The sequence below is a fragment of the Enhydra lutris genome, unplaced genomic scaffold (assembly GCF_002288905.1).
Source record: "Enhydra lutris kenyoni isolate GAN:26980312 unplaced genomic scaffold, ASM228890v2 scaffoldscaffold4, whole genome shotgun sequence".
In the NCBI taxonomy this organism is placed as follows: domain Eukaryota; kingdom Metazoa; phylum Chordata; class Mammalia; order Carnivora; family Mustelidae; genus Enhydra; species Enhydra lutris.
Genome location: NW_019154088.1, coordinates 49,057,810 through 49,071,217, shown reverse-complemented (window position 1 = coordinate 49,071,217; position 13,408 = coordinate 49,057,810). Strand labels below are relative to the sequence as shown.

General features: G+C 47.2%; 1 protein-coding gene across 1 annotated transcript in view; it reads left to right on the top strand.

Moving 5' to 3' along the window:
* Nucleotides 1-13,408, top strand: part of LOC111162157 (nidogen 2) — a 60,472-nt gene that overhangs the window by 18,621 nt on the left and 28,443 nt on the right. Inside the window, exons 6-9 of the mRNA XM_022526353.1 lie at nt 8,180-8,329; nt 8,752-8,997; nt 10,182-10,382; nt 11,680-11,910. Coding sequence (XP_022382061.1) covers nt 8,180-8,329; nt 8,752-8,997; nt 10,182-10,382; nt 11,680-11,910 — 828 coding nt within the window. The remainder of the gene's footprint in view (nt 1-8,179; nt 8,330-8,751; nt 8,998-10,181; nt 10,383-11,679; nt 11,911-13,408) is intronic.

Sequence of the window (13,408 nt, the reverse complement as noted above, 5' to 3'; positions counted from 1 at the left end):
ATTTAAAGAAAACGTAAAGCCAAGTATCAAAGATTTTTGGTAAAGGGATTTTGAAGTGAAGAGGAATCCTAAAATGGTCTTTTCATTTGTGATTTCCTGCCCTGGGAAGAGGTTGGAATATTAAGAAGCAGATTTATGGAGTGATTTATTAAAGAGTTCAGAAGAAGGGGCTGCACAGCCTGCTTTGAGCTGTGAGAGTTGAGCTCACTGGAGTGACAGGAGAGGAGGCTTAAGGAACGTTGAGAACAGAGGGGGCAGCCATCATCCTGGGGCATGAACTCTGATATTTAGCAGCTGCTGGAGGGCGACTACTCCTGACGCCTTAGAAGTGGCAGAATGCATATGAAAAAGCTGGTTAATGTACTAAGACATTTAGAAAAAGAAATCTAACTAGATGTTTTTGAACCTTTAAGGATAAAAAAAAATCAGCAACCGCATGTTAGAAAGCACAGAGGGACAACTTTAAAACTTGAAAGTGTAGAGGGAAAATGGGTGAGCTTCTGTTTTCCCTTCAGGCTTTAGGAAGACTGTGTGGATTATGGAGCCATACAGTTGTTACTTTTTTTTTTCCCCAGACAAAACACGGGCACCCGAGAGGTCTGTCAGGCAAAAGTAGACTTCCTCTGAGACAGCTGATGGGGGTGGTAACAAAGATGCCCACAGAACATGGCCTACAAGTGCCCAGCTCTGAGCCATCCTGCCTGGCTCTTTCTATTGACCGCGTGGAGAAGCATGGGTTTCGGCGCTAGGTGCACTTGAGCTTGATTCCCAACTCTGCTGGCTGGTTTGGGATAAGATGTATACTCTGTTTGATCTTCAGTTTCCCCAGCTATAACATGGAGGAAATGTAGACCTTGTGAAACAGCTGTGAGAATTAAAATTGAATATGGGCAGCACCAAGTCCAACACATTTTAATTTCCCCTTTAAACTTAGAAGTCATCTTGCCAAACGAAGATACTAAGATTTAGTTAAAGAACCCCCAAATATCTCTCCCTTTCTTTTCAAAAAATTTTTCCCCTTAAGGACTCTTTTCATGGACTTTTCTTATTGTTGAGAAACCTTAGATTCTTTTCAGAACATGTGTACACCACACAAGAATGTCCCAACCACACTCCAGTTCTGGCCTCAAGTGTATCATTTGCTTTGTTCTGTTTTCATAGAGCACATAACCAGCAATAAAATGGAAATGCAAGCATCCTCTGTCTGAGGTGCCTTGTTTCTCCAGGGAGCTCCAGTAGCATATCGACAACCCAGAAAGTTCCCTGTGCACCTGCCACATGCCCTTCTCTGACCGAGGCACTAGTAGAAGTTTGGGCTGGCATTTCCTGCATTCCCGGTGGGATGCAAAGTGGGACCTTGGCTTTAGTTTGTGCTATCACCATCAATCTTCTGAACTGCCCTATGAAGTAGATACTGTCATTCTTCCCATGCTACAGAGGAAGGAGCTGAAGCCTGGAAATACTGAGTGACTTGTCTAAGAAGCTAGGAAGCCATGGAAGGACTGGCCCAAGCTGTGAGCTAACCAGTAGAGGGAAGCCCCACGTGTCCCTGCCGTCTGGGAAGTCTTCGTGGAGGAGGAGGGCCTTGAGCCAGCTCATGGGGTCAGAGTCTGGGTCTAGAGAAAGAAACTGGGGAAACAGTCCACACAGAGGACTAACGACTGTGGAAATGTAGAGAGGGAGAGAGTTGAGGGGGCGGGTGAGCAAGGGGAGGACGACAGCTGACCAGGAAGGACCGCCTGTGTGGTGGGGAGCAGGGATTATGACTTCCAGAGCTCGTAGATATCCTTACACCTGCGGAGGTGGTGCTGTGAGGAGCAGCATCTTGCCTCTGTCTGCATGGTGATTGAGAAGGCGAGAGACAACTGGCTTTCAAAACCTCTTCATACTCCATTGTGGTTTCCTCGTGTTCCTCCTTAGATGGCAGCTGAGCCGGGAAAGCCCAGGGTGTCACAGGAATTTCCCTGCGGCTTCTAGTCCCACCCTACTTTTGGCTTTGGGAAAGGCTACAGGAATGTGTTCCTCATGCGGCTTCCACCCTGCGATGGACTGGAGCAGGCTCTGCCTCCCCGTCCAGGCTTCCAGACGAGAAAGCCTTTCCTGGGGGTCCAGCTCCACGTGGCTTGGGGTCTGTGAACACCAACACCTCCCATACCTGTGAAGACACCTGCATGGGAGAACCTGCTGGGGTCATGGTCTTAATAATTATTTGCCCAACCAGCATCGCTATACACTACACACACACACACACACACACACGTGTGTGTGTGTGTGTGTGGCAATGCATGCCACTGGTTTTCATTACAAATTTGGATGTGGTTTTTCTTACTAATCAATCATTCTTCAAGGCAGGGAAACTTAGGAAGATCTTTCTTGCAGTGAAAATGTGGGTCCTTTTCTTGAGCAGTAAAAGCTGTTAAAAGTAAAAGTCGCTCCAGCTGCCAGGGGCAGCCCCCTGCTGGACACCCTCCGTCCCCTCTTTGCTCCTGCACTGTGCCTGGAGCCTGCCCCACTTCCATCTTCCACGTGGCTGGGCCAGAGCACTTAGCAAAGGAGGGCAGCCCAAGGCTGAGGACAGGCACTTAAATATTGCCAGCAAAATGAAGACTGAAGGACACATCAAATCTAGAGTAGAGTTTTTCGCTTTCATGAGTAACTTCCAATTAGGACAAATCCCAAGTACTTTGGCCATGCCTTTGCTTCTTTTCTCTTATGTATCCCCACCCCATTTTTTTCTTTTCTTTTTTTTTTTTTTTAAAGATTTTATTTATTTATTTGACAGAGAGAAATCACAAGTAGGCAGAGAGGCAGGCAGAGAGAGAGGAGGAAGCAGGCTCCCTGCTGAGCAGAAAGCCCGACGTGGGGCTTGAACCCAGGACCTGGGATCATGACCTGAGCCGAAGGCAGCGGCTTAACCCACTGAGCCACCCAGGCGCCCCCCCCATTTTTTTCTTTCTATTAAGGCTATGAGAAGAGTAAAAAAGCATTAAATGGAAAAAGAAATGAGATTTAAAAGTCCTCATGTGAAGATTGCTTTACCTACTATGTAACCACACTTCACAAAGCCTTTGCAAACTGAGTGCTTCAAACCTGGCAGGCCTCCGCCCTCGTGCTGTGCCCTGAGAAGCCAGCAGACTGGTCTCCGCTGTCTCAGTCTCTGTGACAGGTGCTATCAGGCAGAAAGTGGGTCCCAGAAGGGTCTGAAAGCTTGTGGGGGAAATTCAGGAGACAGGAGACCATGGGAGAAAAGTGATTTCTCAGTGTGGACTCTAGTCCCCTTGCATCTGATTCATCTGGGGCCCTTCTTTAAAATGCCAATTTCCACACCCCTCTTTTACCTTCTGAACCAGAATCAGGTCTCTTGCAGATTCCAAAGGCCACACCCGAGTACTGCCCAGAGTAATGGAAAGATACTGGGATTTAGAGCCGGAAGACCATCTCATCTCCATGGGCCTTAGTTTTCTCATTTGTAAAATGGAGATAATACCTCTTTACCAGAATAGGAAGAAGTGTGTGAAAACACATCCAAAACTCTGCTTTGAAGAAGCCTACAAATGATCACTGAATTGCCACTTGGTTTTGGGATATGCTTATCGCACATCTCATCCAGCTGGGATTTCAGACATGGATTCTCTACCTTCAAGGCGAGCAGCTTTGGATCTATCTGCATTTCCCATAGAAATCTGAGAAGGCCTGTTGGCCAGAGGTCTGGCTTTCCTTTCCTGGGATTAATAGCTGCATATGGGATCCTATTTCTAAGTCCAGTTTTGCCTCTTCTCCAGGGAGGGACCTGGCTTCTGGGCTTCCTCCACTAAAGGATCTGCACGTTGCATGCCTGTGGACCTCGGCCCAAGTGGAAATAAGCCCTGAGTCCTGTTGCTCAGCTGGCCAGGAATGAATGTGCAAGCGTTCCCTGAAATCCCAACATTCCAGGAGCTGCTGTCAGATGAAATTCATGAACTATGTTAATGAACATCTCTAGCTCAGAAGTGGAAGAGTTACCAACGTCCTGAATATCATCATCAGTGGGCATAAGAACCCCCAGGGGAGTGGCTCAGGAGCGGATGCCCGGGCTCCGCTGCTGGAGTGTGAAGCAGTAGCACTAAGGTGTGCCTTGGGAACTGGCATTTTTAATGGGCACCCCAGGTGATTCGGATGCACTGGTCCCTCCTCCCCAATCCACAGAGAAATGCAGCTCCACTTCTGTGTGGTTGGATGGGGGCCCTGCTGAGGCTGTAGGTCCTGTCAGAGGGGGGCAGAGCTTCCCAGATGCTTCCAAGCTTTGCTGGGACGGATTGCTCCCAGACCTGCTCCGCCACGGTGTCCCTGTCTCAGGAGACGGCAGCTTGCCAAGATGTGAACATCACATGGACTTCTCTCTCTCTGCTCTGTCTCCTCTCTCACAGCTCTTTCTCCCTTGCTATCGCCTTCTCCCCCTCCGTGCTCCCTTAATCGGCTCCATCCAACCCATCAGCAAACACTGCCTGCTCCTTCAAAATATTCCATATTCTGGGCTCTTCTTTTTTCCAACAGCGCTTCCATCTGCCAGGGCACATGCTTACTGGCTCATTCTCGAAGTATCGTAAGTCTGATGTCCTCCCTCCTCTGCTCCAGATGTCCCAGTGACTCCCCTTCTCGCTCAGACGGAAGCCCAGCTCCTTCCCGTAACCTACAGGGCCCTCTGCCAACTGGCCAGAACTTCCCCGGGCTTCTCTCACTGCCCCTGCTCCTCTTCCCATGTGCCTTGGGTCCTGCTTGTCCCTGCCTCCAGGCCAATGTCCGGAGGTCACCTTCTCCCAAGGTCTTTCCTGATCCCGCTGCTTTAAAGAGCAAAGTCCCCTCCCCTGTCAGCCCTCTTGACCTTCCCTGATTTAAGATTCTGCACAGCTCTTAATGACAACCTCTGTACTAAATAATTTACCTGTTTGTTCACTGCTGCCTAGGAGAATGTGAGCTTTGGGACACAATGTTTGTCTGCTCCATCCCTAATTCCTAGGTCAGAGCCAGGCCCATAGTGGGTGCTCCCATTATTTGCTGAATTAATAAATGAAAGAAAAGAGCAATAGGTATTTACCTCTTTCCCAACAAGCCGATGTTGTTAAGTTTTAAGTGCCTGTGTCTGTGAAGGCAGGCACGAGAAAGGGATTGTAAGAGGAGCCCGTGTTCCCCCTGTTAGGAGCAAACCCATCTTCTTTCCCTATGGGCTGTCATGAGGCTGGAAGGCTGAACTTCTATTTTTAACTCAATAAGCTCCACTCTGAGAATGCAGTATCCCACAGAGCTGCTTATGAATGTCCCTGAGCCAGCTTCCCAGTAACCAGTAACCTGTCATAATTAGAGTTTCAGTTTCCTAATGGCCTTTCATGGGAGCCTAACCACTATTTCTTGTTGTGAGAAAAATGCAGTCCGTATGGCAACCAGCTCAAACTTTTGCCCAGTCGCCTTTGTAAGTTGCTGGCTGCATTGCGGAGCTCCTCTCCTTTTGCCCATAGGAAAGCCATGCCTGCGCCTTTTAGGGAAATTAACCTAACCTGCCCTATCTGTTGTCTTCCTGCATCCCATCTCTCCCTGTTCGATTGACCCACTCTTGCAATGGGGACTGAGGGCAAGGACAAGTCTTCCCCAAATAACAAATAGAGGGAATATACCATAAATCCACCATTTCTTTAATTCTGGAGAACAGTATTTAGAGTTTGGTTTTATTTTTACTCGACTTAACCTGAAAATGACTACCCTTTAGACCTGTATTAGATTGCGTCTTTTCCTTAGTACTTAGAAGTGTGTTCAGAAAAAATGTGATTTCTGGCAACGGAGGTGTGAGAGGGTGTCACCCTGATTTTAAAGAGGAGCGAACAGAGAGACTGTGACTTCCTACGGTTTCACAGAACCACCTGAGTCACGGCCAAGGTTGAGTTCTAAGGGTTGGGGGCCCCTGCAGTTCTCCACCCACAGCCACGGCCCTCCCCACCTGTTCTAGAGGGGAGTCCTGCCTGAGTACCTGCCCGCATGCGAGTTTGTCCACACACGCTTCTTTACACTTAGCAGTTATCTTCAGAGCTGGAGAAACAGGAGACTGACAAGATACATTGGTTTCTTTTTCCTTTTCTTTTCCTTTTTTTTTTTTTTCCTCCCCCCCACCATTGGTTTTCTTTTACTCAAACTGGGTCCCTCTGGACTTCTTAAACCAATGGTAGACAGTGATAGAATTTCCTTCACAAGAGAGTCTATATTCACCATTCTGGGATTTTTTGGAGGGGGAGAGGTGAAAGGGGAATGTGAGTTCTATATCCCTTTCCTATTTAAAAAAAAATGTTCAGGGTTATGCCTAAATTTCTATTTTTATCAAACTGGAGTTTTTCAGCTGTGTTATCAAGGCGCTATATACCAGGGCTTGAGTCCCTGATTTCATTCTCCCAGTGCTTCCAGATGTTCTGCTTGAGACTGTATTACCTGTCTTGCCAACCCCTCAGTCTGCTGCTTTCTCAGGAATCTGTAAGCATCAGACAAGTACTGTCTAAAAGTTAATGCTCTTCCTGTGCCTCTCTCCCCACCCCCACCCAGCATGCTGTAAGTCCCTTCAGGATCATCTCTGCTCCCTCCTACCATTAGGCTTGATTTATAAAGTATGCCTCACGTCAGACTTGCCAAACCCTATGCTGATAACCTCAAACACCTGATCAGGTCCTTAACCTTGCTCCCTGGGGCTAGGTACTTGGGTTCCACTGGAGTACGGCTGTTAGGAATCTGGAGCCAGACCTCCTGAGTTCAAGTTCCAACTCTGCTACCTACTGCCTGGGTGACTTCAGAAAAGTCCCTTTCGTCTGTGCTTCAGCTTGTTCATCTGCAGAAAGGGAATAAAAATGGCCCCTGCTCGTATGCAAATTGAAAGCCTGAGTGAATTTCATAGAACAGTATCTGGCATAGAGGAAGCACTATTTAAATGGTAACTGTTCTGTTTTCATTGGTTGATATGTCTCTGGTTCTGGTGTTACGTGGTGCTACATCTTTCCTTCCTTGGAAGGGAGGTTTCCTCCTCAGACCTAGACCTGGAACACAGCTGCCAGCTGGGTTTCCCCAGGAGCAGGCTATCTGTCTTCCTCGGGAGCTGGCCCCTCACAGTGACAGCGGGGTCCAGCGCTAGGCTTCTGCGCTGTCCCTTCTTGCCCCTGTGCGCCTAGAGTCTGCCTCCCAACTCCTTCCCCCAGCGGAGGTTCAGGCCAGGTGTGCCCTGCTGCTTTGCTTCCTGCTGGCCATGCTCAGAACTAGCATCATCCCTGGCGTCCAGAGAAAGCCCTCTCTTCTCCATTAGCACCCCCAGCCACGCCCCACTCCGTTAGCCATTTCCTTTATGGACAATGGCATCTGCTCCAATTTCTTTGTTTCTTGGTAGTACAGATGGCCCTCTTTTTTTTTTTTTTTAAATGGGAAGAATAAGTGGAAGATGGAAGGAGTCACTACCGGTCCACTCGGGTCCCCTAGAAGAGCTGTGATTGTAGCCCACACTCTCATACTGGGCAGCAATCTGCTTGTGACATACTGGCCGCCGGAAACTCTACACAGGCATTGGGCATTTACCAGCTGGATACCCCTCTTCCCTTCCCATAGACTTTCTTTGTATGTGTTCTTGAAGACCCTTCTCAGAAAGAAAGCCTACTTCCCTGCACAGTGAGACAAGCTACAAGCTGTTCTCTCTAGGTTCAGGGTTCTCCCGGAAGAAGACAGTGCTTGGACCTGAGACTGCATTCATGATTTCTCTCTCTGGTCTTCCTCTTGGGGTCATTATTGTCAGGGTCATTACTTTCAGGTCAATCCACATATAATTGTTGCTATTTGACCACTGTATACCCACAGGACGGCAGTTTTGGGCAGTCTGGCCTAACACGTGCTTCCTGGTTGGTTTTTCTGTTCCTGCACTCACACCAGAGGGGTGAGCCTCCTCCCACTTCCCCAGCCCTGAACTGAGAGCAGACGGGAGCCGTCAGCTGTCTTCCTTGCCAGAAGACCAAACAAGTTAATTCCCCTGGGCTGGATGTTGTTCGTAACTCTTAAACATCAAAAACCCGTCTGTTTGTTACCATTTAAGCTGATTTTACAGAGCAGATGTGCTGCCCGTAACGAAGCTTGACAGCAGTGATGCTGGAATCAATCCTTTTAACACAAGTTGGTTTCTGCTTTCCAGTCTTCACGTATAATGCTGCCAACAAAGAAACCTGTGAACACCACCATGGACAGTGCTCCCGGCACGCCTTCTGCACCGACTACGCCACCGGCTTTTGCTGCCACTGCCAGTCCAGGTTTTACGGAAATGGGAAGCACTGTCTCCCAGAAGGTAAGGGGTGAGCCCTTGGCCGGGCTGGGAGCTGCGCTGTGTATGTCTTGCTGCTCACTTGTTTACGACCGCCACTGTGAGCTCTGCCTCTGGACCCTGCATTTCCGCTGCATGAATCAAAGTCCTGGCAACTCGCAGGTGCTGGAGAAGTTTGAGAAATGAACCCATTTGGGCTCCTTTCCCGACTTGAGGATTAGGCAGAATTCTTTCCTCCTTTTTGCCAGCTCATTAGAGTCCAAGTGGACGGGAGAAGGGGAGGATGGGAGAAAAGAAATTGAAAACAGGTTTGTTTTCGGTCAGTTACGAGATCATGAGCATGGCCAAAGACTGAGTTTGAGAATTGGGAGAGGAATAATTTTCTGTGCACCCATCACCAACCTGGACAACGATGGTCCAAGTTGACGGGATTTGCTCTCTTTCAGGGGCACCTCATCGAGTCAACGGGAAAGTGAGTGGCCACCTCCTCGTGGGCCACATGCCCGTGCACTTCACGGACGTGGACCTGCACGCTTACATCGTGGGTAATGACGGCAGAGCCTACACGGCCATCAGCCACATCCCTCAGCCCGCCGCCCAAGCCCTTCTCCCGCTCATACCGATCGGAGGCCTATTTGGCTGGCTCTTCGCTTTACAAAAACCAGGCTGGGAGAACGGCTTCAGCTTCACAGGTGAGTAGGAGAGGCCTTTGTTGGGGCTGCTGGTCACCTGCCATCATGCTCTGGTCTTTATTCCATGAGTGAGGATTGGTTTGTTTTGTGTTCCAGAACCTCAGGTGTCTTGTTTTCTGTGAGGAGATAGTTGGGAACGGTTTGGTCTCACAGGAGTGTTTTTGAAAGACTGATTTCTTCCACACGTTCTTCCACGTTGTCCTGAGAAATAGGATGATTTTCTTTGGAACATGTAGGTCCTCTCACCTGAATTGGTTGAAGCTTGTTTGTCAGGCTGTGTTTGCTTGAGTTGTTAGGCTCAGATCTGTCAAGCGACTCATGCACAAGTGGTGATTAGAGGGCATCTGGAGAGGGGTTTCCTTCGTGAGTAAACGTCCTTCCTCCTCTCACCTCCACCACTCTGACCAATAATGGTACAGACCAGTGCTTCTCAGACTCTAACCTGCCCACAGATGGCCTGCAGCCCTTGTGAAAAGATGGAATTCTGGCTCTGTGGGCCCCGGGGTGGGGTCTGTGCTTCTGGTTTCCTAGCAAGCTCCCCGGAGATGCTCATGCGGGCCTAAGGACCACCCTTTGATAGCAAGGGCGTAGAGGATACTTTGGGGCTCCTTCCTTCCTACCTGAAAAGGCTTATTTCCTCCTGGATGTGTCTTCATCACTGAGAATGTACTGAGAGAAAAGTTCTTCTCCCACCTCCGGCTACAGACTCCAGAGCTGTTTGGAGGATCTTGATTTTCCTTGAGTTTTGAGTAAAACAATCATCATCTGAGCAGCTTAGTAAAACTATATGCCAAATATTGTATGAGACGTCATATACTAAAATATGTTCATTTATCTGACATCAAAATTTAACTGGGGGTCCTAAGTTCTTTGTGCTTGTTTGTTTTTCAAATGTGGCAGCCTTACAAAGAGAAAGGTCAAGATGTTCCTAGTAGCTTCTCACAGAAAACAAGCTGTTAGAAGGAGAAGCGGTGTGAAACGAGGCAGGATGAAATCACTGTTAAATAGAAAATTTGGGGAACTGTTGGAATCAGCAGCTGATCGTACCTGGTCTTGAAATCAGACGCTCTTCTTAGGCGCCATCTCCGACAGCAGTAGAAATTCAGAAGTGTGCATGGTTAGTTATTGCTGGAAGAGGCTACAGCTCATCCTGGCTCTGTGCTGAAGTCTTTCTTCCTCCCCAGGTGCTTCCTTTACACATGAGATGGAAGTTACTTTCTACCCAGGAGAAGAGAGGGTTCGAATCACTCAGACTGCCGAGGGACTTGACCCGGAGAACTATCTGAGCATTAAGACCGACATTCAAGGCCAGGTGCCTTACATCCCAGTGAATTTCACTGTCCATATAGCTCCCTACAAGGAGATTTACCACTACTCAGACTCAGGTATGTATCTCCAGTTGTGACCGTATAGCGTGGGGAGCGTAGGTAATGTACAGGATAGTTGTAAGGATGATGAGTTATTACATGGAATGTCCTTAGAACAGCGTGTGGTACATAAAAGGAGGCCCATGTCCTTCTAATTACTCTTATCAAATACACAGTGTAAGTGAGAAGTGTTGGCTACCCAGATGAATACCAGCATCCATCCCGGGACTAAGGTAATGCCGGTGATAAGGTCAGCAACAGCGACCTTACCTCTGGGGGTGGGGCTTGTCTAAGTACATAGAGTTTTTAACCATCCGGGCCACAGGAAAATAGGGATTTTTGGAATTTTTACTCCTTCTGTACCCTGTTTCAGCCTGTTTGAAGATGAGATGCCTCACAGTGTTGTAAACAAATGCTAGATTTGGAGTCAGAGGATAGACATTCATATCACGGATCTGTAGTTGAAAATATACAGGGATAAGGTCACTGACCATCAAAGAGCCCATTTTCTTCTCTTCTGAATGAGCACAAGAGTACCTCTTCTCCTTGCCTTCTGTGGTTGATACATGTCAGTCCTGATGAGTTCTAGAAAACCAGCTCTGGATGCGAGATGCTGGCTTAGGCCTGGTTGCTGTCCTGCAGCAGAACAGTCTGCTTTGAGCCGTGCCTTTCCTCCTGTGATGTGAGAGTTGGAAGCTGGGCAGGAGATGAAGGGAGGAGAATGGGATAGTGGAGACCCGGACAGTGAACAGAACAGCTGACGGCCGGAGCACTGGCCCGGGCTTCCGACTCCACACAGACTGAGAGAAACGACCCATTCCTTTGCCCAGAACCCTTCGGACTTAAGTGCAGAGTGTTGGGAACGGTCACGCCTGTGTCATCTAGAGAGTGGACCGATTGAAAATGTGAAGTATGGACAGGCTGACTCGTGTTCCTGGTCCAGCTCTATCACACATTAGCCTCATGTCTTAGGCTACTTCCCGACCTCTGTAAGGCTCCCTCTACATGGTCACAGAGCCCACCTCGCTGGTATGAGGCATGAACAAGACCATGCTTTAGAGCGCTTGGCGTGGCTGGTGTGTAGGAGCAGCATTAATTCCTTGCTAATAATGACAGCAATGACAACACTTTGGCTTTGCATCTGCTCAGATTCCCGGAATTGCCTCACAGGTTTTCCATATAAACTCAGGAATTTCCCAAAGGAGCATGATCTAGGCATTAGATGAAAAACTCTACAGGAAAAAAAATCTACCTCACATGAAACTCTCTAATATTCTAAACATTTACCAGTTGGGCTGACTAATATCTTTTGCAGCTGTGACCTCCACAAGTTCCAGAGACTACTCACTCACCTCTGGTGCTATCAACCAGACACGGTCCTACCGCATCTACCAGAACATCACTTATGAGGCCTGCAGACATGCCCCCAGACACCTGGCCGTCCCCACCACCCAGCAGCTGAACGTGGACCGGGTCTTTACCTTGTACACAGATGAAGAAAAGGTGCTTAGATTTGCCGTGACCAATCAGATTGGCCCAGTTGAAGGTATGTTTCCTTCTGTTGTTCTGGGCAAAAATGGAATCTAACATTTCTTTGTTTTTGAGTCACCTCAGAATGATTCACAGAAGTTCCAAAGGGTTACTGAGCGCCAAGCTCTGTTAGGTGCAGAGGGTAAGGATGAATAAAGTAGGGGTCTCGTCTTGGAGGTGGAGACAGAGATAGAAATGGAACTTTTAGAACAGTGTCCCTGCCAAATGAATTAGAGTACAACATGTGAAGCTGGTCTGTAGTCAAACACCGTATATGTGCCTATGAACAGGGTGAGGCCAAGTCAGGAGGGAAAATGATGCTGACGAGTATTTGTTACAATTGTCATGAGAACAAGTTACTAGGAGCCTAGTCTGGAGGTTTAGGGAAGAGGTCACTGGAAAGTGACATTTTAGCTAGAACTTAGAGGAGACAGATTTCACCAAGTCAAGGTAAGACAGAGCCAAAAGAGAGAGAGAGAGAGAGAGCCAGTGCCTGGAAAAACAAAATGAACCACATGTAAGAAAAACCCAAGTTAACATTGTGCTCGAGGAGGAGAGATTGGATGCTTTTCCTCTAAGATCAGGAACAAGACAAGGACATATGCTCTTGCCACTTCTGCTCAGCACTGGATTGGAAGTTTTAGCCCAGGGAAATTAGGCAAGACAATAAAAGGCATCCAGACTGGAGAGGAAGAGGTAAAATTATCTCTGTTCCCCTGTGATGTAATCTTATATGTAGCAAATCTAATTCATTAAACTGTTAGAACTAGTAAGGTCAGCAAGGTTGCAGGCTATGAGTTTTGTATATTGCTCTTGTATTTCTATATAGTAACAATGAGCAAACTGAACAGGAAATTTTAAATGATTCTGGTCCCAAAAGTGTTTAGGAATAAAAAAAAAAATTCTAAGTATGGTACTTTTCCATTAAAACCTATAAAGCATTTTTTTTTGGAAAAAAAAACTAAGGCCTAAATAAAAAGAAAATAAGAAGACCGAATTCCATGTTTATGAATCAGAAGACTTAGTATTAACATGGCAAGGCTTCCTAAATTGATCTATAGATTCAGCACAATCCTATTAGCTGGCTTTTTGGCAAAAACTGAGAAACTGATCCTAAAATTTAAGGAACCCAGAATAGCCAAAACAATACTGAAAAAGAACAAATTTGGAGGAATTCCACTTCCTAATTTCAAACCTTAGAGTAATGAAGGCCATGCAGTCCTGGCATAAGAATGGATCTACAGATCAATGGCATAGAATTGAGAATCCATAAATAAACACATTTACCATCTGTTGGTTTTTGACAAAGTTGCTAAAACAGTTCAGTGAGGAGAGTAGGTTTTTTATTTTTGTTTTTGTTTTTAACACCTGGTTCTGGAATAGCTGGATAAGCTAAAGAATGATGATGGGCCCCTATCTCATACGATATACAAAAAGTAACCAAAAATGGGTCAAAGATGTTAATGTAATTTAGCTAAAATTTTAGAAAAAAATATAGGGATGAATTTTTGTGA